Source organism: Rutidosis leptorrhynchoides, chromosome 3 (genome assembly GCF_046630445.1).
Source record: "Rutidosis leptorrhynchoides isolate AG116_Rl617_1_P2 chromosome 3, CSIRO_AGI_Rlap_v1, whole genome shotgun sequence".
Taxonomy (NCBI): domain Eukaryota; kingdom Viridiplantae; phylum Streptophyta; class Magnoliopsida; order Asterales; family Asteraceae; genus Rutidosis; species Rutidosis leptorrhynchoides.
The window spans coordinates 64,531,413-64,555,619 of NC_092335.1; the positions used below are offsets into that span (position 1 = coordinate 64,531,413).

The window sequence follows — 24,207 nt, forward strand, 5'->3', positions numbered from 1 at the left end:
TACTCAAATGACTTGGACGTTGTCACTCGACTCATGTACCACTTTCGGTTTTTCGAGCGCACTTTCGTACGTTTAGAAAACTAGACTTTTAAGTTACGCGACATGTACACTTATTAATAATTTGACTTTACTCATCAAAAATTTACCTTATGATAAATGTAACCTATAAAATTGAGCGTTGTGGTCATTTGCTTCTATAAATCAGAGTCTCGTAGTTTATCAAAATGTATCATTTTAAATCATCTGTTAAAATATTATATTTTGTCACTTGTATAATATATATATATATATATATATATATATATATATATATATATATATATATATATATATATATATATATATATATCCTTATTTAAAATATATATTTGTTCATATTGAAATATGTAATAATACAATATTTAGTTTTTCAAAACTAATTATATTTTTAAAGTTTATTTTGGAATCGTTTAGATAGTAGAAAAATATTATATCAATCACGTTTACATTTTTGAAACGCTTTATCTACTTGTAATTTATAATATAAACTTTATTTAAATTCTTCAAAAGTCATATACAAATTAACTTATAAAACGTCCTAATTAATAAAGTTCTTTTTAAACTGAAACGTTTTTATACATTTAAATCAAATATGATAACTTTGTTTTTCTAAAACTAAATATATAAAATAATCATTTTATTAAAAGGTTAAAATAGAAGAAGCTGTTATAAAAATGTTTTTGAAAAGTAAAATTATATATACTTTTAATAGATTTCAAGTTTTTAACGTTTGTTGGTGCAACGTGATATAACGTCTAAAAGTTAGATAAAAATATAAAATCATTTTAATGTAAAACGTTAATTTACTTAACTTGTCGATATCCATCTTCTAAGTTATCTATATTCTACAATTTTACTTTCACGTTAATTAATATACAAGTTTAATAGTTTATCCTATCAAAAGTCACGAGACAATTATTGTAAAGCATAAATTGAAAAATCAAACGGGAATCTCCACTAACCCTTGTCTAGTTCCCATTAATTGACACTTTTGTTCCTTCTAATAAATCACTTTACCAATTATTCCGAATACCGTTAAAAATAATAGATTTCTCAAATCACAGTGGACCTCTTAACAGAGACTCGTAATTATAATTCAATGTATCTAATAATTCAATCATTTGATATCATCTTTTAATTCCATTGATAACTATTAGAATATATTTTGAAACAAATACATTTATATAAAGTATTATACGTCTAATACATTGCTAATGTTTTCAAGTTATAATATATACACATATACATATATAATCATGTTCGTTCATATAATGGTTCGTGAATCATTGGAATTTGGTCGAGGTTAAATGAGTGTATGAACACAGTTTAAAATTCTTGAGATTTAACTTTCAAACTTTGCTTATCGTGTCGGAAATATATAAAGATTAAAGTTTAAATTTGGTCGGAAATTTTCGGGTTGTCACACCAAGATCCCGCAGAATTGTCATTCCACGACACACATGACCATCCTCATCGTTGGTTATACACACCAAATCATCGTAAATTCACCTTAGGGTCTCAGAGCCGTCATACACAATCACTAGAGATGTCGTACACGCGACGACATCGCACCTTCGTACCACGATTAACAACTAACAGCCCTTCATCGTTCGCAAAGCGAACACCACCAAAATCCTATGTACGCCTCTAAACCTAGGCATACACCACTCCGCTTAATTGGTCGTGCATCTCAGTCGAGATCACCTGACCTTCCCCGCAATGAACCTTTATTTACAGTTGCTCACTCTCATGGAGAAGAGTGACCAACCCGACACAATAATTGTATCGACCGCAATATCATCACTTCATCATAACCTTCGGCCTAACCGACCATTAAGTCCATCATTGACTCACCGGTCATCTTCACCCGTCTATCACTTAAGAGCAACAAGCTTCGCTCACCCGTCATTTCATAAGAAGTATTTACCGCAATGCTCTTAAACTTCAAATTTTGCAACCGTCGAATTACTATCACTCGTCGATCATTATTATAACCTTCGATGCTTCCAAGAGTATCTCACGGGCACCCTAAGCACAAAATGATCACACCATCACCGGAGTTGAACATTACACTAGTAGGTATAAGAAGGCACCTGACGCCGTGTCATGCAAACCTTCACCGCAACCCATCGAGATTTAGAACTCGATCTTTGGGTTCCATGCACCCGAAATTGCCCATCTCTCCCAAATAATGACCCAAAGTCATACTTACTCGAAAAACCTTACGGTTTATTTTCTTATCGAAAGTTTCTACCGATCACACACTACCCGCAACTTCCACAAGGCCAAACGATATAGCCTAACGAAATCTTCCGACTAACGGTAAGAGGTGATTGGTACACCAAGTCTTACACCCTTCCAAATATCGACACCACCACTATAACAAGGGATATTCCGTTAGGAATGTTACCCTATAATCCATAACACGCTAACGCAATCATCATCATACGGGTCCTACTCCCATGAGTTTAATGACCCACAGACTCCTTGGTTCGCCAATTCCAAGGCGACTCACAACTAGAATCCTCACACGATCCTCTAACCACACACTCTACGGAGTGTAACCCGATTCTAAAATCACTAGACTTGCTACGTCCCATTACGGGATTCAAGTCCTCGTCGCACACACATACACTAATCGGTCATCCTAGTTACGATGAGTAACCACAACGAATGATAATCTCAATAATGCACCCACTACTTAGGGTGACTAAGTATGCGCCAAACTCGTGAGTTGGCTTACTCACTTAACTAACCGAACCCACCGTAACACTTCCCGACTCGCAATGGACTCGATGTGACTGCAAGCACATCACCCGAGACAACTATATCCTAGAAACCAATAAAAGATTCCTTATTTATCTCGAATCTATCCCAACCATGCCACGTTTCCTCCGTTCGGTACTCATCATGTCATGCTTGATGTCAAAATACACTTTCGCAATAATGGTGATCGGTCACTATTACAAATGCGTACCTTACCATTTTCACATGGTCACGCAAAGTACTTTACCCGAACTGACGCAACATTCACACAAGACAACACGCGATAACTCCTAGTACCCGAATGACCAAAGTCCTTACCGTGAACTTGATCACTCAAAACCGTCAAACATTCGAATCTCTCCAATATATTCATCCCTAGGACACCGCACCAAAAAGATACCTGTATATATGTAACATTCCGTCTTTTTCCGTTTACTTTCCGTCTACCTATTTTAAATTCCGTTATATAATTATAACATCTTTCGTTAATACGCGTTTTAAAATATTTCGTTTAGGTAATTCACGCACTCGCTTCAAACTTGAGGGACTAAACTTGCCAAGAGACCAAACTTTTGACTAGGTCAAATGGTCAACACCATCTCCTCCATTCATTCATCCTCCACTTTTCCTTTATACTTCCATCTTTTTCTCTTAACACCCAAATCAAAGAATCATCATCCATTTTTGATCTAGAAAGTGTTCATCAAAACAATTTGCATATTTGAAATCCTTGCATCTTCCTCTTCGATTCCATACCGATTTCATCTATTTTGGATAACTTTCTAAAATCACTAGATTCTTTGTTCTTGATGTTTTTAACTTATAAAAGTGTTAATTAGTGTCTATGGCTCAAGTCAAACATGAATATATGATTTATATGCTTGTTCTTGTCATTTTGATGTAACTAGCTTAAACTTGAAATGGGTGTGTTTGATTTTGAGATTTGGTTGCTTAAATGTTGTTAGATGTTAAAAGTGCATGTATTAAATGTGTTACTAGCATCGCTAGCTTCAATTTGGTATGTAGGTTGACATGGAAAAGCTTCATAAACATAATTATTAAATTTGTGACTTTGAGTTAGGGTTTGATAGAAGTAAAATGGATTTTTGATGCGTTAAATGCTTTGCAATGTGGTTTATAAGTGTTTAGTGGTATTATATATATAATTACCTACAAAACGGCGTATTATATGTATGCATTTAATTCCCGAATCATAAATGTGCATTTATGAACTTGAAAGCATTTATGGTGGGCATTTAATGAGCCTTTAACTTGGATTTGTTTATTGTAAATGAAGTTTTTGATTGATGAAATATGTTTAGTTGTGCTCCTCGTTAAATTACCTTTCCAACGATGTATGGCATGCGTTTTGAATGTTTTCGGTCCATGAGTTATGTTAAATTGAGTTATGGTTCGAGACTTAACAAAATGCTGCAAACAGCACTTTTCCCAGGAACGCGCGCCGCGCACCCTTTCGCGCACCGCGCAAATGTGAAGATTCAAATGCTTAACCCCTGAGATATTACCTGACCTGGTTCCACGCCTAAATGCGTGCCGCGCACTCCTGCGCGCACCGCACATATCTCCAGGCCAAATTTCTTTGTTGTTTTATTTTTCGCAAACTTTTTTCCCGATTAACCGCAACTCCGATTAACATGAAATTGGGATAGCATGTTCACATATGATTTCTCATCATGGGAAAATTGTCGGATACCCGACCCGACCCTGTTGACTTTGACCAAGTTTGACTTTTGGTCAAACCTAACCAAATACGTATGCAATCGTTCTAACTTGCTTTTATACTTGTATCTTGCATGAAACTTGACAACGTAATTCACATGCTATATAATTGAGTCGTAACGAGCCATAGGACTAATTGAACAACTTTGACCAACCGTGTTTACCGTTATTGATACATCCTATTTGTTTAGGTCAAGACTAGCATCCGTTCTTACACACATTTACTTGTGAGGTGCTTTTACACTCTTGCACTCAAGGTGAGATCATAGTCCCAATTTTACTCTTTTTAACTTACATTTGGGATGAGAAAACATGAACGTTTCATTTTACAAAGTGAACACAAGTACGAAAACAAACATTCTACATACGAGTTAGAACAAAATCCTCAATTCGATTATCATTAGTTACACTTGCCGGGTGTAAGCGAGAACTTATGTTGTATGGCCATATGGGTTTGACAAACCCTCATTCGGACGGTTCGCTACCGTTATTCGGATGAAATATATTTTCGAGAAACAGTGTATGTTCTAACACTATTGTGATGAGGTTCGTGAAAAGTTAAGCCTTGATAATTGGGTGCTCGTGATAACAAATTTTAGAATGGTTTACAATTATTTCAATGTTATAAATCTTGCGGTTCATTTGTACTTACTCACTTGCTTACTTAAACCTATAATTTCACCAACGTTTTTTGTTGACAGATTTTTATGTTTTTCTCAGGTCCTTGAATGTTTTTTGATACATGCTTCTGCTCACTATTTTTTTGATATTTGCTTGGATGTCGAGTATACATGCATACATGGAGCATCTTTTGACTTACTTTTAAATTGTGTCGCATAGGTTTCATTTGTACGTTAAACGTTGTAATGTAACTAGTCGTTGAACTACTTTTGTAAATTTGAAACATCTTTACATTTGAAATGAATGCGACATATTTTGGTCAAACGTCATTTTAAAGAATTATGACCACGTAACGGGACCTAAGTAGACGGCACCGTCAATGACGATTTTGTCGGGTCGCTACAATATATACACCTATATACAATATAATAATAAATGTACACAAGTACACCGCAACAACAAGTCAACCTACAACCTAGGTGACTATCACTAACCATGTCCAGGTTCACCTACTTACATTAAGCACTTTCAAATCTCAGTCTGACCCATATTCCTACAAGTCCCGCATATAATGCATAACCGCCAATAAGTCTAAGACTAGAAACCTATTCCAAGGTCACCTAATTCCCTTAGACTATGCTCTGATACCACTTGTAACAACCCAACCTCGTTTTACCAAAACACGCCTTTAAAAAAAAATCTTTTAATAGTTCAGTTCATTTGGACGGCGTCCAGTTATCTGGACGGCGTCCAGTTTCAAAGGCCAGGACGACGTCCCCAATATTGGACGGCGTCCAGTTGTTCTAAAAAGCTCTATGACAAAAACTCACCCTACCCAGTTATACTGGATGGCGTCCAAGAAGCTTGGACGGAGTCCATCACACCTGATTAGTCCCCTTTCATTTCAAAACATGTTTTAACACTTCAAATCCACGCCCGAACGCTTTGTAACATCCAAATCAAGCTTTACATCACAAACATTAAATAAAAGTGTTTACATCACAATATACGGGTTGATACTCAATAACCTAACCCTATACCAAGAGCATAATCCCGAGGATCTTCCAAATCCCCAATCCACGTCCAATATCCAATAGCTACCCCATCAAGCCCAAATGCTCCTACTCATCTAGTCTAACAACTAGGTAGCTTCATAACATAATACATGTAAAAAGGTAAACAACGAGAGGGGTAAGCTTACGCTTAGTGAGTAGAATAAATATATACATGCATATAAAATTTACCTACTCGCATCCACGACATCATATAGTGCATATAATCGCATATCATCTCATAACAAAAGCTAGTATCGTCAAATCGTACAACTAGCAACATCATTAGCATAATAATCATAATAATAATGAAATGCTAAACAACAACAAGTATAAACCATGGTTAACCAATTCTTCGCAAGGGAATGACTTCGCGAAACAAGCCATCGATGTTCATAATAACCGTTAGAGCCCAAACACGGCTATGGTATGCTAACCCCCGAGGTGTTCCAAAAACGGCTATGGCATCACCCCCAAGTGTTCCAAAAACGGCTATGGCCTCACTTGATCAATGTGTGAGTAAAACACGGCTATTACTCACAATCATGTGCACAAACACGGCTATGTGCACAATTAATACGGGCAACAACGTGTGAGTAAAACACGGCTATTACTCAGCACCATATGCACAAACACGGCTATGTGCATAATTACAAAATGTGGACAAAACGGCTATGCCCCACACTATAGTCACAAAACGGCTATGTGACACCATCAATGCGGGCCAATAAATCATATATATACATACATAGATATTCCACTCACCTCGAAAATGCCCGCACAAGTCAAAAGTGTAAATCGTCTCCAAACTCAACCGAGCAAGCTTTTACCTATAATACGTATATAGATATACACAAAATCAACATACATTCTCTACAAGAAAATTCGACTCTAACACCCTTAACCAAGGGTTTATACCTACTTCCACAAATCGCCTATTTAGACACCTAAAGTGGACTTCACCAATTACCACTACGGGTGGTAATTCCGACCCATCCAAACAAGTACAATTTAACCAAAATTATACTTGACACCATTTAACCCAAAATCACTATCCAAGATTACTTTCATTCAAAAACGCCACTTAATACCTAACGAAAGCGTTTAACATCCATTTGATCAAAACTAGCGTCATTATCAACTTTGACCCATCAAAGTCAACTCATTTTGACATAAGTCCCAAAAACATCTTTAATCCCTAACGGCTAGTGATTTACTTTCCAAAACATCATTTAACACTTTAATCAAACATTTATATACTCGATTCATCACATCTTGACCCAAAACATAATTTGACACAAATCAAGGTCAATACCCATTTTGACTAGTAAACAAGTTCTTATGAACATCTATACACTAACACATTTATGATTTAGTGATTATACCCAAAACCATGATCAAATTCGTCATCAAACCCTAACCCGCCAATAACGGGTCAATACCCATCTACTAACCACAACAAACCCATTTCACAACTATTCAAGGGTTTCTAACAAAATCAAGCTCAAACCCTAATTTGAATATCAAAATCAAATAAAGAAAATCGGAGTTAGGACTTACCACCACTACCAAAACGTAGCTAAGAACGCAAGGAACAACTTTAACACTCGAACCTTCACCCGATTCAAGCTTCTTCTTCTTCAATCGAAGCTTTCTCTCTCTAAAACTCACCCTCTCTCTCTAAATAAGATGGGAGTGTATGTGTGGGTGAAAATGAGGCTTGAAAGAGCCTTAGATCAGTTTTGATGATCCCAAACCGACCCCAAAGTGAAAAGACTAAAACACCCCAAAATATACCCTTTAAAAACATTAAAATATCACAACTGGCCCGTCAGGCCAATTGGACGGCGTCCAAACTGGCCGGACGGCGTCCAAACCAACTGAGACTGAAACTGAATCTTGTTTTGGTCGTAACTTTCAAACCGTAACTCCGTTTTCGATGAATCAAATATCGTTGGAAATGTAATGAGATTTACCATTCAATGGTAAGGTTTTGGAACATCAACTCAAACTTTATTTGGGATCCAAATATACGCTTACACGCTTCGTAATTCGAATGACGTCCAAAATAAAGCGTAACTGAAAAAACGGGGTGTTACAAGTTATAAATGGTCTGATATTTCGAGTTATATCTCAAGTTTGCCAGCGAAGAAAAGTGCTACTGTTTTAGTCACAAAACTAATGTTTGTTGCATCAGTTTACTTCATTTGGCAAGAAAGAAATTCGAGGTTATTTTCGCAGAAGAAACGGTCGGCTAATGTTTTGTTCGAAGACATCTATGCTACAGTTCGACTGAAGTTATTGTCAGTTCGGCTCAAGGAGTCGCACAAAATCAAGTTGTTTCGAATTGCTTGGAAGTTAGATTAGTTTTATGTCCTTAGAGTTTGTTTGTTTGCCTTTGTGGCTAGGTTGTTTCGCCGGACTTTAAGTCTCTCTTAAAGCAGATGCGCTTCTCTGTATTTCATTCTTTTATTATTGTTTAATAAAAGTTCATCGGAGTAATCCTTTACCCAAAAAATTAAACACGTAATCGCAGCCCATTTATGACTTCATTACAAAACATGAGGACAAATTGATGGGCTAGCTTCAGGCCCAAGTATTAATAGGCCCATTACGTCTGCTTGTAGATTTAGGGTTTGAGCCACATATTTATTCATCAGCTGATTTTGGTTACGAACTATCGGCACTCTCAAACCCTAATTTTAGGGTCCTTACAGAGGTACGATCTCCTTTTTCAGGCGTTTAATCTCATAGTTTTATAATTACGATTTACTTTTTGTTTAATTGATGTTTCTGATTCTGATATTCATATCTTAATTAATAGTTGCTCATATCGATTTTGTTATAAGTAGATGATTATTGTTCTAATCAGACCGTTAGTTTGATCTAGATTAGATAGATTCTCTTGATAATTTATGTTTCTAAGGGAAAAAAAATTCATATATTTTCTATCTGACTCTTAGCAGAAGTGAAGTTTAACGAAAGCTAGACGTTCTGAAATGAGGTATGTTCGTATAATTTAGTAGCTTTTATGCCGATTTTCATGTGTTACCTAAGAGATATCTATTTAATTATTTCGAATGGTATTTTATTATTATAGTTTTGAGGGTTTTTATTTGAAGTAGAAATGTTTTGTTATAAGATTCAGTGTTAATTTGGTTTTGCAGTAAGCTTCAAAGTGAAGCTCTCAGGGAGGCAATCACTCAGATAACTACTGATGCTAGGGAGAAGAAACGTAACTTTACTGAGACCATTGAACTCCAGATTGGTTTGAAGAACTACGATCCGCAAAAGGACAAACGTTTCAGTGGTACGGTCAAGTTGCCTCACATTCCTCGTCCCAAGTTGAAGGTCTGCATGCTTGGAGATGCTCAGCATGTAGAGGAGGTAATAATTTGGTATCTATGTTTACCATGATCCATGATGATTGCATCATTCAATCTCAAGGTTTTATAATGGTCTAGTTTAGACATTTAGTTATTAAGTAGGAGCTTAAACGAGTAGAGGCTGAGCTGTTTGTAATTCAAAACGCTTGAGCTTAAGATTGTTTTATTTGAAAATATACGAAATTGTACGATCTTGAGTTTGATACAAGGAGGTTATTTGGTAGTTTGCACTTGATATATAATTAGCCTGTTTTTTGTAATTGTGCGTTTTTTCTGTTAACCCTTTAATCATAATACTCTTAATTAGTCTACATTCATTCTGCTGTATTGAACTGAACTGTTATTTGTGATTTTCACTCGTAATCTCGTTAGGTTGATTAGTACAATGCTTGTATGTTACATTAGAAAATGACATTAACCATCCAATCCAATTTAATTGCAGGCTCAAAAAATTGGTCTTCAATATATGGATGTTGAGAGCTTGAAGAAGCTAAACAAGAATAAGAAGATGGTGAAGAAGCTTGCTAAGTCACACCAAGCTTTTTTAGCTTCTGAGTCTGTCATCAAGCAGATTCCTCGTTTATTGGGTCCTGGTTTGAACAAGGCAGGTGAGTATCATTTTAAACTCAGTTATGTTCAAATTAGATTGGATGGTTAATATACACGTACTCGCATTTACTGCAACTGACTATATATGCAGGCAAGTTCCCTACCCTTGTTTCGCACCAGGAATCACTTGAGGGAAAGGTTAACGAGACCAAGGCTACTGTGAAGTTTCAACTGAAGAAGGTTCTCTGCATGGGAGTTGCTGTTGGAAACTGCAGTATGGAGGAGAAGCAAATATTCCAGAATGTGCAAATGAGCGTCAATTTTCTTGTTTCTTTGTTGAAGAAAAATTGGCAAAATGTGAGTAATCTCTGTGTAACTTAATTAAGATATATTCCAATCTTACCATGCATATTAGTGACAGGTAAAGAAGTTGGAAATCAGTTTACTTATGTTATTTTGTTTGTTGTGTCATCAGGTGCGGTGCTTATACTTGAAGACAACAATGGGAAAGCCTGTTCGCATCTTTTAAGATGTTTAATTGCTTTTTATGGTTTAATTTTGGGTTAATGTTGAAATCAGCACTTGAACAAAACAGAAATAGATCTTTTTGTCATGTCACATCTTTGATTAGTACTAAAGTTTCAGACTTCATATCCTTGTTTACTGTGTTTGTCAAGTACAGTAGTACTTTAAATGTTAAATGTGCCTTTTATCTCATTATATTTCAATCACTGATAACAGATTGACACAAATGTAGTGCTAATTTCATGCAAACGGTCAACGTGTATTCTTAAACAAAACAATATCTTTGTATAAAGATTGAACATCAATCGGATCCCCACATGTCTAACTTTGGTAGAATGAGGTCTACAACTTGATTTGGAACTATATCAGTTTTGCTTAAGCTATCGGGAAGACAATTATCATATATTCACTAAATGTAGGGTTATGCCGGTTTGGAGAGGATTTTTGAACTGGTGGGTGTTATCGGACTCTATTCCCAGTGGCGTTTTAAAAACTACAAGTGAGGCAAACTTCATTGGGTCCGAATGAGATAAGTGTTGTTATTCTGGTGTCCCAATACGTTCTACAGTGGTCGATATGGAAATGGAGGACGAATTAATACATGAACAGCAAGGGCGTCACAATGCAATTCTTAATGAAGATGCGTTGGCTAGCTCAAAAAGACTTGCCCACCTATGGATATCCAAGAGGAATGCTAAGCTTGTATTCGGAATGTAAAAATGGAAGATCAACCCTAGATCTAGTGAATCAGGCTGAATGAGGGAGAGGTACTATATTGGCAAGAATTCGAGTACAAGGAGTAAATGGTTTGGTGTTCCGAGGGTTGGCAACTCATGTTTTGATTATGTAGATGCAATCACGGAACGAGTTAAGTGGTTAAATTGTATGTATTGTAGCATATCATTAGTTGGTTTTTTTAGTATGTTTTGTTTTGTAGGATTTATAATTAACAAATTTTCGTTTTTTAACGGCAGTTTGAGATCTTTCAGGTATGAAATCACCCACACGTGATCATCTCCTGAAATTACATAACTTGTCAGCTCTTTAGAAAACCCGGACCATTCAAGGTTTCCAATTATTTGTTATTTTTAAACATGACGATCAGAAAATTATTATTATTAACCTTAACCTTATATACTAAAAGTGGTGCAAAATGATGTAGTTTTACTTATACTTTATTGTAGTTTTGAGTTTGCGCTTACATTATAAACGGTCCCTCAACTTTGCCTATATTTTCACATCGGTCCTTCAAGTATACACTTTTTTGGGGTGAAAAGTGTAAACTATATAATTTAATTAAAATATAAAAAACTAAATCCACCCGAATTTATAACGGGCCCTATCTTCTCGCTGGGTGCGAGTTAAATTTTTCAGAGACCACCGTTCAACTCGAAAAAATCTTACCAACCCAACGGGACTAACTATACGTGAAACGGACACTTCTCAAAAAAACGCTAAACACAACGACAGCCCGTATCTTCACGCTCGACACGAGTTAAATTTTTTCGACGTCAGCGCCAGACTCGAAATAATCTTATGAACAAAACGAAACTAACCACGTTCGAAACGGGCACTTTTTAAAAAACGCTAAACAGAACGACAGCCCGTATCTTCCTCCTCGACGCTAGTTAAATTTTTCCGACAGCACCGTTATACTCGAAATAATTTTATCAACAAAACGAAACTAACTACGTTCGAAACGGATATTTTTTAAAAAACATTGAAGACGACGACACCTACAACGGCGCTTAACACATGGCCCGTTTTCCCCTCTATAAATACACAACGCTACATTAAATATGAATACGCAGGCCGAAAGTTTCCGACGCAACGCGCGGGCCGGTCCGGACTAGTTAATAACAAAACGCAATAAAAAACCCCCTACCATCATCACACAAGCTTCTACTCTTCTAGTCAGACATTATACCCAAATTGCTCACTTCTTTCTAAACATCCAAAATTAGGTCCTAATCACCGTAGCCATGGTAGCAAACTCCGATCACCAAAATCACGACGGATCCGACGAACAACAACGCCGTTCTGAGATCTACACTTACGAAGCTCCATGGCACATCTACGCTATGAATTGGAGCGTTCGCCGTGACAAAAAATATCGTCTCGCTATCTCCAGTCTCGTCGAACAATACCCTAACCGTGTTGAAATCGTTCAACTTGATGATTCCAATGGCCATATCCGATCCGACCCGACCTTATCATTCGAGCACCCGTACCCGCCCACTAAACTCAATTTCATTCCTGATAAGGAATGCCAAAAACCTGATCTCCTCGCCTCTTCCAGCGATTTCCTCCGCATTTGGCGTATTTCTGACGACGATGACGTCACTGAGACTGATAACAACAGTCATAACAATAACAATAGTAGTAGTTCGCGTAGGGTTGAGATGAAGAGTTTGCTTAATAATAACCGGAACAACGAATTTTGCGGTCCGGTTACATCGTTTGATTGGAACGAAGCGGAGCCCAGGCGAATTGGTACTTCAAGTATTGATACAACCTGCACGATTTGGGATATCGAAAAAGAAACAGTTGATACGCAGTTAATTGCGCACGATAAGGAGGTTTACGATATCGCGTGGGGCGGTGTTGGTGTGTTTGCGTCTGTATCAGCTGATGGATCAGTTAGGGTTTTCGATTTACGTGATAAGGAGCATTCAACCATAATTTATGAGAGTTCGGAGCCTGATACGCCTTTAGTTAGATTAGGTTGGAATAAACAGGATCCGAGATATATGGCTACGATTATAATGGATAGTGCGAAAGTTGTTGTGCTTGATATTCGATTTCCGACTTTACCTGTGGTTGAATTGCAAAGGCATCAAGCTAGTGTGAATGCAATTGCGTGGGCTCCACATAGTTCGTGTCATATTTGTACTGCTGGTGATGATTCACAGGCGCTTATCTGGGATTTATCGTCCATGGGTCAGCCTGTTGAAGGTGGATTGGATCCGATATTGGCGTATACTGCTGGTGCGGAAATTGAACAGTTGCAGTGGTCTTCGTCTCAACCTGATTGGGTTGCAATTGCTTTTGCGTCTAAGCTTCAGATTCTGAGGGTATGATTGATTGATTATAATGTATTGCTAGTGACAGTTTGGTTTATGTCTAATTGTGTTAGCTGGTTGAAGTGGCTTTAGGCTGACTTGTAGTCTGATTACACTGACTTCTGCATATTGCCCAATTGAATTGAATGTTGTTGGTTTTGTGATGTTGTGCAGTGTTCATCTTATTTGCCTTTTCTAGAATAGTGATTCACATACTAAATAATGTAAAAAACAGTATTGTTGATCATGGTTTTCTTCAAATTTTCCATATAGAAGGCTTCAAACTCTATGGCAGCTTTGGTTTAAGTATTATTATCCTTTTATATCCATGGATAGGAGATATGATTGTTGTGCCCCTTGATTTCTGTCATGAATGCGAGTCTATGGGGACTTCATACTGTTCAGGCCACCTTAACAATAAATTTTGCACCCTTGTTGGATTCAAATATACTATCGATGGCTGGTAAGGCTCTATGTTTTGTATGATATTTTGGCTTGTACTGTAGGTTTGTGGCTAATGAAAATCTTATTTTGGTCATTCTGCCTTTGTGTCATGTGCTTGTGGTGAGGGCCTTGTGGATTAGCTTGTATGAAGAGCGCGTTGAGTGGATATTGTTGATGCGCATCTGCTGATCTGCTATTTTGATCCGTTTTACTGTAGTGTCTAAGTGGGTTGTGTTTTTTTATCATTAATGGTTCAGTACAAAGATATAGCATAAAGGAAAATAAGCCAAATGGTTTAACAAGTTGTGTGGATAATCATGTTTTTGTTAATGCATAAACACTTGTTGAATCATTTTATTCAGGGTTTTCTATTGTTATCTTAATGTTAATATTGTTTCATAATTATAATTACAATAACATATAACATAGTTTATACTTTGTGAAAAATACTTAATTTCTTTGGCAAAAATATTGGATTACAACATATCTGAAACGAAAACTTTACACATAAATCATGAATGCACATTACCCTGCTGTCTCACATTTAGTGATTTATAAACATGAACATAAATGGAATATTGATTCTAAAACGGTATTAGATTCATATAAATTCATATAAAACTACAAAAGAAAAGTATGTTTCCAGTTCCAGATTCAATGATCCGTTTCTCTAAAATAACCAGTGCTTCTTCCTTGGCTTATGTTGCACCATAGCTTCTGCAAGACAAGTAAACTACGGTTAGCATACAATAACTTCATAACTTAGGATACTTCCTGAATAATATAATCAAAGAGCTTACCTCGGATTTCATAAAGTGAATTGTAGTGCACCTCAGACCAAAAGCTTAGCCACAATTCTATGCATTTGCAAGGAAATCAGGAAAAGAGATCATTAGATCCAAGGGATGAGTTAGTAGAAGGTGCAGGAGATAGCAATTTTTAAGGGTGTAAAATAGAATGAACCAAATATGAACTCACCCAATAGGCTAACCATAAAAAAAAGATACTGTAATTTAGTCTTCACAACTAGCTTGATTAACCAAGGCCATTGGCCTAGCAGTATCAAGAATGAGGTTATGGGTTCAAGTCTATCGGTGGGCAATATGTATATACTCTTGGAAAAATTTCTGTGTGTGAGTTGCTATTTTATATATATATATATATATATATATATATATATATATATATATATATATATATATATATATATATAATTATAAAAAAAAACAAGTAGCATGATTTCTTTTTTATATCTACTGTATTCAACTATCATCAATGTCATACCTCGCTGAGGAGCCTGATGTTGTGGATTGATTTCAATAAAACAGGTATCTCTGAATGATGTTAAAAGGCATATCTTTGCAGCAAACTGCATATAAAGAGAGAAGCAGCAATTACTAAATAATTTGAAGCAAATAGATCTTGAAAACTTAACCATATTTACTACAGAGTAGCATACTTCTCCAAAATAAAAATAAAAAAATAGGCATAGACGACTATGAGGCACTAGCCAGTAAATCCAAATTCCACATACAAGGACCACTCAGGTAACACATCACTTGCAACAATAAATATCCCTGAGAGTGAAAATTTTCCGTCCTACCCAATATACTTCTATATGCATGATTACATTTACCACTTCTAAATTGAGATGAAATTTATAGTATGGATTTTACAGTAATACAAGTTCACATATATCTAGGGTTCAATTGATTATATCACAGATACATGTACTACTCCATCTCAACCCCCTCCAATCCACCCACCCCACTGCATACTACTAAAAGCAACTAAAAAGTTGGTGCCTTCAGGCTTCAGATGGGTCATTGAGCAACATTCCAAATATGTGTTTATGATACTAACATCTGCATACGTCTATAATTAAATTAAGTTAAATCTAACATTTCCATGTTGTCTTGTATATGTAAATGCTAAAAGCATGCGTTCAGGATATCCAATCACATAGTCAGCTCCACAAAGTTATGTATCATGACAAACAACAGTGAATACGTCTATAATACTATCAGTGAACATACAAGGATAACAGACCTTATCAGCAGCCGCTTGTAGAGTAACGTGATCCCCCCATTCACCTGTCCTGTAAATACCACAATATAGTTGCAAACTTACGATACACATATATTCTAATAAAACACAAAATAGAGACATTATGTTGCACGCGACTGGTAGTATTTATTGCAAAAATATGACAAATCAAGTGTCAGGTTTATTTTCTTTACAGATAAGATAAGTTACGACCCCGTATGAAGTATCCTACTTGGATATTTTCTTGTAATACTTCTTGTACTTCATTGGAACATAGCCTTCATATAGTGATCGACAGTCTTTCAGCTGGAAAATCAAGTATGGGACTAACATTAGCATAAATGACTTTCTCAAATTGCACACAAGGAACTCATTAAAACATTACTCAAAGTTGTACCCCGCATATGTACGAAATTATGTTTTTTATGCACAAAGAACAAACCTGCTTCACAACCTCCTTTCGGACATGTTTGTGATACTCAGGGGATCTGTATAGCTGATCAGATATAGCACGAAACTGAAAGGCACAGAATTAAGCAAGTTAAATATATGATGAACTATATATATCCAAACACGAAAAAGCTAAAACACACCTGACAATTTCCGTCTCCAGAAACCTTTACTTCAATTAAACCATAAACTTGTAATCTGAAAAACATCAACAGTTAATCACAAAAGATCCACCTTATTTATTCTCCAAATCCTGTTATACATAACGATTCTAGGGAGTATTTTATGATAATTTTTATTTATTGGTTAATTCAATGACCCTTCAAAGGTATAATATATATTTGGTCAGCCCTGTACTACACAAATTATGTCATACCATGAACCCGAATCAGATGTGGATCATAATAAACGGAAGATCAGATTCATAAAATCATAACTACCAGTTAGTAGCACATGATGCCCATAAAGATAAAAATAAGCTCCAACGGTGCACAATCATATATAAATGATCAATTCGCAGTATGAGAGGATTAAGAGCATTCTTTTACACATTAGAAAAATCAAGAAACTTAAACGCATACCTTTGGCTCAACCGTTGATGATCCAAACTAGCATCACTTATATTAGGAATAAAAGAATTAATCCGGGGTATATGCTGAAAATTTCAAACAACACTAAACTATATCAGACAAATTATCCTTAGCAATTCAAACAATTGACTTGGTCAAACAAGTTACCCGAAATCATCTTACCGCAACAGGTTCTAGGTTGGTAAGCCGCCTACCAACCGAACCATCTAATTTGGCATATTCTTCAGACAATACAGCAGCAATCATGCCGTCATCATCAACGTCCTGCTGACTGCTCAACGAAGTTGAGCTAGAACACTCACCAACACTATAAGGATGATCCGGTGTATGCCCTTCGTTCGAAGGGTTACTGTTGCTCATCATACGAAATGATATGATTTTTTATGCAAACTGCAATTTCATATAATCAATCAAACACCCAATTACTAATGCTAGTAGATTCAGGTAGAAGGCGTATTATTAAACCTATATACATACAAATACAGCTTTGAATTTTGGATGACGTGTTCAATATAATCAAATAACTTATCAAAAGCCTTACATACATTTCTAATTCTGATAAGAGAACAGACATATTACATATATTGATTCAGAAAAGAAAAAAAAAACAGGATGAATCACAATTTGTTATATCAATTCAGATCCAGGACAAGAGATGTAATTAGTGTACGAAAGAAGCAATCTAGAGGTCAAAACTTAGGGTAAACACAAGTCAAATTTGTTCGATAAATTTAATTATTTGTATGTAGCAATTAACAACTAATTGAAATTGAATGATAATCATGCTCGTGATAACAATTTAACTGAGTTAATTAGGCTTACCATGCGGCGAATTATGTGGGAGAAGAAAGAGAGGAAAATATAGACGACGGATATAGATATTTTTGATCAATAAAAATACAATTTAAAAAAACCAAAAAGAGGTGAAAATTAGATACAGTCGTTTCAACCAGTTGTTACCTGTTTGACAGTGATTTGTTCGTATTGGTGGGTGGTAACCGCACGGGAGATATTGAAAAAGACCCTATCTTAAATACGGAGTAGTAAGCATAAAACGTCGGTGGTTTGGGTCGCAACCACCCGGCCCGACTCCATATGTAATCGGATACAAGTCCAAACAACGCTACAAATCTCACTTTGATTTGATTCTGCTTTTGTGATTGTCAAAGAAAATACATATGTTTTTACTTTTTAATATCCAACAAAATGTTTATACTTTAATTTAGCCTATGTTTTTTTCTTTTCATATGGATGAGTTTTTGACTCGTTTTATGAGCCGACTAATCTCACGACGACTACCTGCTACATGAGTAGTTAGGAATCATCGTGTGTTAACCTCACGAGGGATTATTTTTTTCAACTTTCTGAATTCGAATTCAATGACTTATACTTTGGAAAGGTATGTCATAACCACTCCACTATCACCCATGGTTTTATTAGCGCTATTTTTAAAATCTCCATATATTTTAGTATTTGATTGTTGATATTTTATAAGTTCATTCATTTATAACCAACGTATGTACAATTAGGGTGTTACATAATAAATAACCTAAAATATTAGGGTGTTAGGATTGTGCTCTTGCGTTACATGTTAGCAAATGCAACCTACAAATGGCAAACAAAAATTCTTTACGTAGTTAAAAAATCAAGACAAAATTGTTGAAATGATCCCTGTGGTTTGTATCAAAATGTTGATTTCGTCCCTAGGGTTTTTTTGGGTGGATTTCGTCCCTGTGGTATGCAAATCGAACTGAAATAGTCCCTTAAGCTAACGGTCGTTCAAAAATTCCGTTAAATCAAGTCACATGCTATGCACATGAGGGTATTTTAGGCATATTAATTATTTTCTTTTATTTTATCCTTTAATTCACACCTATCTTCTGTAACGACCCTACTTTTTCCGTTATCTTTTACCGTTAATTATTTAACGACCGTTAACTATTATTCATGCCACGTCATTTCTATGACCTATATTATTATTTTTGTAATAATATATTAATTATTATGTGTTATATGAATATTTGTATTCATATCTTAAATTGTACGTTTCTACGTGTCGCGGATTTCTATCCGGCGAATCTTTTCGGTTTTTAAACCAACAGTTGAGCTTTTGGGATTTTTAAGTCCTAATTATTTTAAATATGATATTTTAATGTCATATGTTTATATTTAGTGTTTATATATTTTATTCGTCGCGTATTTGTTATCTCTCCGAATATTTAATCGCGTAGCGGTGTTTTCGCGTTTCGGGCTTCGTTCGGGCATTCGGGCCACAAGCTAATACTCTTAGCATCAATTTGGCCCACAAATGGGGCCCACCCTACTCCAAATGGCCGGAAACCCCATGGGGAGGGGGTGTTTAGCTTTTGTTTTCCCATTTTTTTTTTTTTTTACATTCCATTTAACACATTTCCTTAAAACTTAATATTTCTCTCTAGCATTTTTCTCCCTCACTCTTTCTTTTTTTTTTCGGCCGTCGACAACCACATCAACATCATCATCATCTCATCAAAAATTCTTGCTTGGATCATAGGGCTTTCAACATAATCGGGTTGCTCTCGTTCTTCTCTACACGCACATATCTTTTATTTCTCGATTAGGGTATAAACCCTAACCCTGGCTTTTTGATTTTTCAATTATTTTTCTGTATTTTCATGTTATAATGATAGTATGATTATAGTATGTTGTTGTATTGTTGATTGTATGCGTAGATTCACTCGATAATTCATGTTTTCGGTTTGATTGTTTTGGGACAGCAGCTTGTTTGATCTTTTCTGTAAACTTAACTGTTATAAAAGTGAAATTAAAGTGTCTAGATGAGTTCCTCTCATCAAGGCATTAATTTTAGACTCCGGATTCATGTCATTTCGATTCCCGGAGCTCTAGTTATGATTAAAATGATGTTATATTGAGATTAAAATATAAAAACGAATTGTACCAGGTGTGGTCCGACTTTGTGACCATTTTTAGAGTATTTAGGGTGTACTAGTGTGTTAGGATTGATGATGGGATGAATATTCATGTTCGGGTCATCGAAATCCGAGCCACGGATCACCCGTTATGACTAAAACACATTTTTGAGCGGATTAAAGATCCAAACTGATTAAGGGCTGAAACTCACGACTTGTTTGCTGTTCTTGGGGTGTTCTTGAGCACATTAATGTGTTGGGTGGGTCGTTTAGGCGAAGATATATATAAGACTCGCAGAAAACTGATTCCCGGGACTCAAGTTATGACCCGATGAACTTTTAATTAAAACTTATGGTTATTAAATAAGACTTATGATATAAATAATGAAATTCATTATTAATAAATTACTTATGATATAAAAAGTAATTATTTTAATTTAAGACTTATGATATATATTTATTATATCATTTAATTATTACTTACGATTTAATTAATATTTTAATTAAACTTATGATTAATAATACTTTTATTATTAATGGAAAATACTTATGATAAGTATTAAACTTATATTATGAGATTATTATTATAAGACTTATAATAAAGATTAATTAATTATTTAATTATTATAAGGCTTAGTTATTATTTAATTATTATTTAATTATTAAATACTTATGATTTAATAATTATAATTAGAAACTTATGATATGATTAATAATTCATTATTAATTAATAATACTTATGATATGATTTAAAATTTATTATTAATTAATAATACTTATATTATGACTAATATTTAATTAATTAATTAAATACTTATGTTATATTAATTATATCATTTAAACTTATATTAACTATAATAATTCATTTTAATTTAATTAAACCTATGTTATGACATAATTAGACATATTTAACTTTAATAAACATTATAACTTACATTATTATTACAACTTACACTTTTAAAAGTAACGTTGACTATGTTTGACCAAGGTTGACTTTTGAGTTGACTTTCGGTTGACTTTGACTTTTAGTTGACTTTTATTGACTTTCTAAATAAGGAAACTTTCCTAACTTAAAACTTTCTAAAAATAGAAACTTTCTAAATTTGGAAACTTTCCAAAAATATAAACTTTTCAAAAATAGAAACTTTCCAAAAATAGAAACTTTCCAAAAATAGAAACTTTCCAAAAATGAAAACCTGCTAAAAATAGAAACTTTCTAAAAATAGAAAGTGTGTATCCGTACGCTGTTCTGATCAAACCGATGCATGTTGAGTATTGTTCTATGACTACTTGCAACATGTACAATTGCTATCATACTAAGACTTGACCTAAGTTAGTTATTTATATCGACCTTCTTTATTTATAGGTCGGCGTTGTGATCATTCCTGATCACTTTACTTCATTTGCTGTTCGCATATTTGTGTGGTTACTTCGTTTGCTATTAAGGTGAGTTATAGTCCCATTTTTCTATTTTACATCTTTTGGGATGAGAATACATGCAATTTATTTTATATTTTGGACACAAGTGGAAGTTGGTTTAAATTATTCATTGTGAGTCGAACAAAAATATTCCCTAATCTGGTAATTGTAATCACTGGTTCCTACTGGTGAACGCGAATCCTATGGATAAATCTATCGGGTTTGACAACCCCATTTCGAGCTAGTCGCGCTAGCAATTTATAATCGGAATGTTTAGTACTTTGTATTTTATTGTAGATACACTTGTCCGGTGTATATTATTTATTGTGTTTGGCAAGGGTAAATAAATGGTTAAGTGGTTACCAGGTGGCTCACGGAAAATAGAATAATATTTTTATATGTTTTCTAGCATATAATTTTGTAGTTCAAAAAGGAGTTTTTATGTTTTCAAACATAAATTTTTACGGTTTAAATTAAATATTGTTTGCAATATTAAACTTATAATTCACTCAACATTTTTGTTGACAATTACTCGCATGTTTTATTCTCAGGTTCATGATTGATTGCTTCCGCTGTGCTTAGAGAGTCTGCATATTTATGATGGCAGCTTTTGTTAAACAATAACTTGCATTCTATTTTGATACATTTAATAGTGGATATTGTTGACTTTGTTTTGATCAACTTTTGATTAAGTAATAATGTATGGTTTTTCTAAACTTACATATTTTGGTAGATTTCCTTTATAGGAAATCATTTTTAAACAAAGAATGCAAGGTTATTTATTAAATTCAAATAGAGTTATGATCAAGCTGTGGGACCAAGATAACGATGGTCGTCAAGTGTACTTTGACGGGTCGTTAAAGTTGGTATCAGAGCGTTGGTTGTAGGGAATTAGGCTGCATTGATGTCGTTACCCAAGTCAATAGGGTGCATTAGTGAGTCTAGTCTACAGCCCGGCCTATAAAATATTATTATATGTGATTATTTGTATCGTATTGGTATGTATATTGTTATCATACATACATCTCTATTATGTTCTGAATCTGGGAGGAACTCCCATTCCGATTTAAACGTATTCTTCGACTCATGCGAACTTATCCTTATAAGAACACCTCGGGTAGTGAAACCGAGGGATGTCATTCTTGACTTCTGAAATTCTCGACATTTCTATGTCATCTATTATGGTTATGTATATAACGTTTGAATTATATTACACGAGATGTCTTTCTTGACTTCTAAATGCTCGAAATTTCAATGTCAGCTATTATGTTTAGGTATATAACATTCTTGTTATATTACGTGCCTATGTGCTTTGGTTTTTGAACCGGAAAACGTCATTCTTGACTTTTAGAGATTCTTGGTACTTCGAAGACATTTTTATGTCATCGTTACTCCTATTCATTACTTTCGATGTTTTTGTCTCTTGTGCTATCCTTAGCACATTGGTTTAGAAATCGTTTTAGAGAAATTGTGTGGAAATTCGAGGTTGATCGCGTATCCTGACCTCATGTAGTCCTATTGGAATGGAACTATGAATTAGTGAAATATAATGGCGTCAGGCCAACGTGATTATATTACGTTAATTCATAAAGAAGTCCCAATATTGTGACATGAGGGATAGAAAACGAGTCAAAGAAAATTTTTACACTACTCATTCAGAAATTCTGATGTATTACATGGGTAGGGAAAATATTCATTATCTTATTGGTTGATATACGAGAAGCTCGTTTTAACCAGATTATCCATTTCATGCTCTATCCTTCATAACTCGCTTGTTAGCAACAGCTTTGTTCGGGAACAGTTTTGGCCCAAGGACTTATGTCCTGATAATAGTCAAAACAAACTTTAACTCATTGGTTTTCATGACCTCGTAACATTTGTTGGTCAAATGTCGCACGACGATTCAACTCCTTTACTCGATCTTCCATGATCTTACTTCAACTTGTAACCTCTGAAATACAGATACTCTGTTTATCATCGGGAGTTTTACACATTGTTTAATTGGGCGGTTCTCATGGGATTTATGGGTGAATAGAAGTAATGAAATATTTTTTCATGTATACAATTTATAAAATCATATATGTACGTATCGATTCAAATGAATAAATTTACCCTTACCAATTTTGGCTAGTACATACTAAATCATACCTTCAAAATTATTTTAAAAAAACCACTCATTTATTGAGCTGTTTGACTAAGTCAATTTGTTTTATATAAAATGGTACACGTTGTACATACATCTAAATTTACTAAGAACTTCGTTCCGTTTCTGTTGTCACATCAAACGTTTAAAGCTTTTTCAAAACTCCTTTGATTGATTTTACCAAATTTTCGCATTACTCTACAGAGTGTTTGGATCACAGTTCTTCTCATCCTCCGTTTAAGGATGAAATTTACCATTAAGTTCATTGATAGAAACTCTTACACCACTTTGGATGCCGGTTTTATAAAATTTGTTGGAAAGTCTTTGCGCTCATAAAATTTTCCCTCTTATGGTTGGACATGGCCGAAATGCGGATCGATAAATCAATTTTTTTGGGGTACACTCGGTGGTCACCCTATTGTAGAAAAGGCGCTAGGTGGGTTTCTACCCCAACTGTTGTATAGTG

General features: G+C 34.9%; 3 protein-coding genes across 3 annotated transcripts; 2 read left to right on the plus strand and 1 right to left on the minus strand.

The window, feature by feature from the left end:
• Positions 1 to 8,856: 8,856 nt before the first annotated feature.
• On the plus strand, positions 8,857 to 10,881 carry LOC139896221 (large ribosomal subunit protein uL1z-like). The gene is made up of 6 exons (XM_071878815.1): positions 8,857 to 8,937; positions 9,185 to 9,222; positions 9,386 to 9,605; positions 10,047 to 10,212; positions 10,305 to 10,510; positions 10,629 to 10,881. Exons 2-6 carry the CDS (start codon positions 9,218 to 9,220, stop codon positions 10,680 to 10,682), a joined length of 651 nt encoding a protein of 216 aa, XP_071734916.1. The 5' UTR covers positions 8,857 to 8,937; positions 9,185 to 9,217; the 3' UTR covers positions 10,683 to 10,881.
• A 1,739-nt stretch (positions 10,882 to 12,620) lies between these two features.
• LOC139896222 (WD repeat-containing protein LWD1-like) lies at positions 12,621 to 13,904 on the plus strand. The gene has a single exon (XM_071878816.1). The coding sequence runs from the start codon at positions 12,661 to 12,663 to the stop codon at positions 13,756 to 13,758; it is 1,098 nt and encodes a 365-aa protein (XP_071734917.1). The 5' UTR covers positions 12,621 to 12,660; the 3' UTR covers positions 13,759 to 13,904.
• A 729-nt stretch (positions 13,905 to 14,633) lies between these two features.
• Positions 14,634 to 18,156, minus strand: LOC139896225 (OVARIAN TUMOR DOMAIN-containing deubiquitinating enzyme 12-like). Its single transcript, XM_071878817.1, has 10 exons — positions 18,093 to 18,156; positions 17,433 to 17,660; positions 17,262 to 17,335; positions 16,824 to 16,878; positions 16,673 to 16,747; positions 16,463 to 16,536; positions 16,234 to 16,282; positions 15,469 to 15,553; positions 14,985 to 15,041; positions 14,634 to 14,901 (listed from the first exon to the last, which is right to left on the minus strand). The coding sequence occupies exons 2-10, from the start codon at positions 17,631 to 17,633 to the stop codon at positions 14,855 to 14,857; spliced, it is 717 nt and encodes a 238-aa protein (XP_071734918.1). The 5' UTR covers positions 17,634 to 17,660; positions 18,093 to 18,156; the 3' UTR covers positions 14,634 to 14,854.
• Positions 18,157 to 24,207: the final 6,051 nt, after the last annotated feature.

Bases quoted from the DNA above. Each gene is read 5' to 3' on its own strand.
- LOC139896221 (XM_071878815.1), top strand. The intron at 10,213-10,304 runs GTGAGTATCATT...CTATATATGCAG, and splicing joins TCCTGGTTTGAACAAGGCAG to GCAAGTTCCCTACCCTTGTT. The intron at 10,511-10,628 runs GTGAGTAATCTC...TTGTGTCATCAG, and splicing joins TGAAGAAAAATTGGCAAAAT to GTGCGGTGCTTATACTTGAA.
- LOC139896222 (XM_071878816.1), top strand. From the start codon at position 12,661: ATGGTAGCAAACTCCGATCACCAAAATCACGACGGATCCGACGAACAA.
- LOC139896225 (XM_071878817.1), bottom strand. From the start codon at position 17,633: ATGATGAGCAACAGTAACCCTTCGAACGAAGGGCATACACCGGATCAT. The intron at 16,537-16,672 runs GTTTGTTCTTTG...TTGATTTTCCAG, and splicing joins GAAAGGAGGTTGTGAAGCAG to CTGAAAGACTGTCGATCACT. The intron at 15,042-15,468 runs GTATGACATTGA...GCAAATGCATAG, and splicing joins ACATCAGGCTCCTCAGCGAG to AATTGTGGCTAAGCTTTTGG.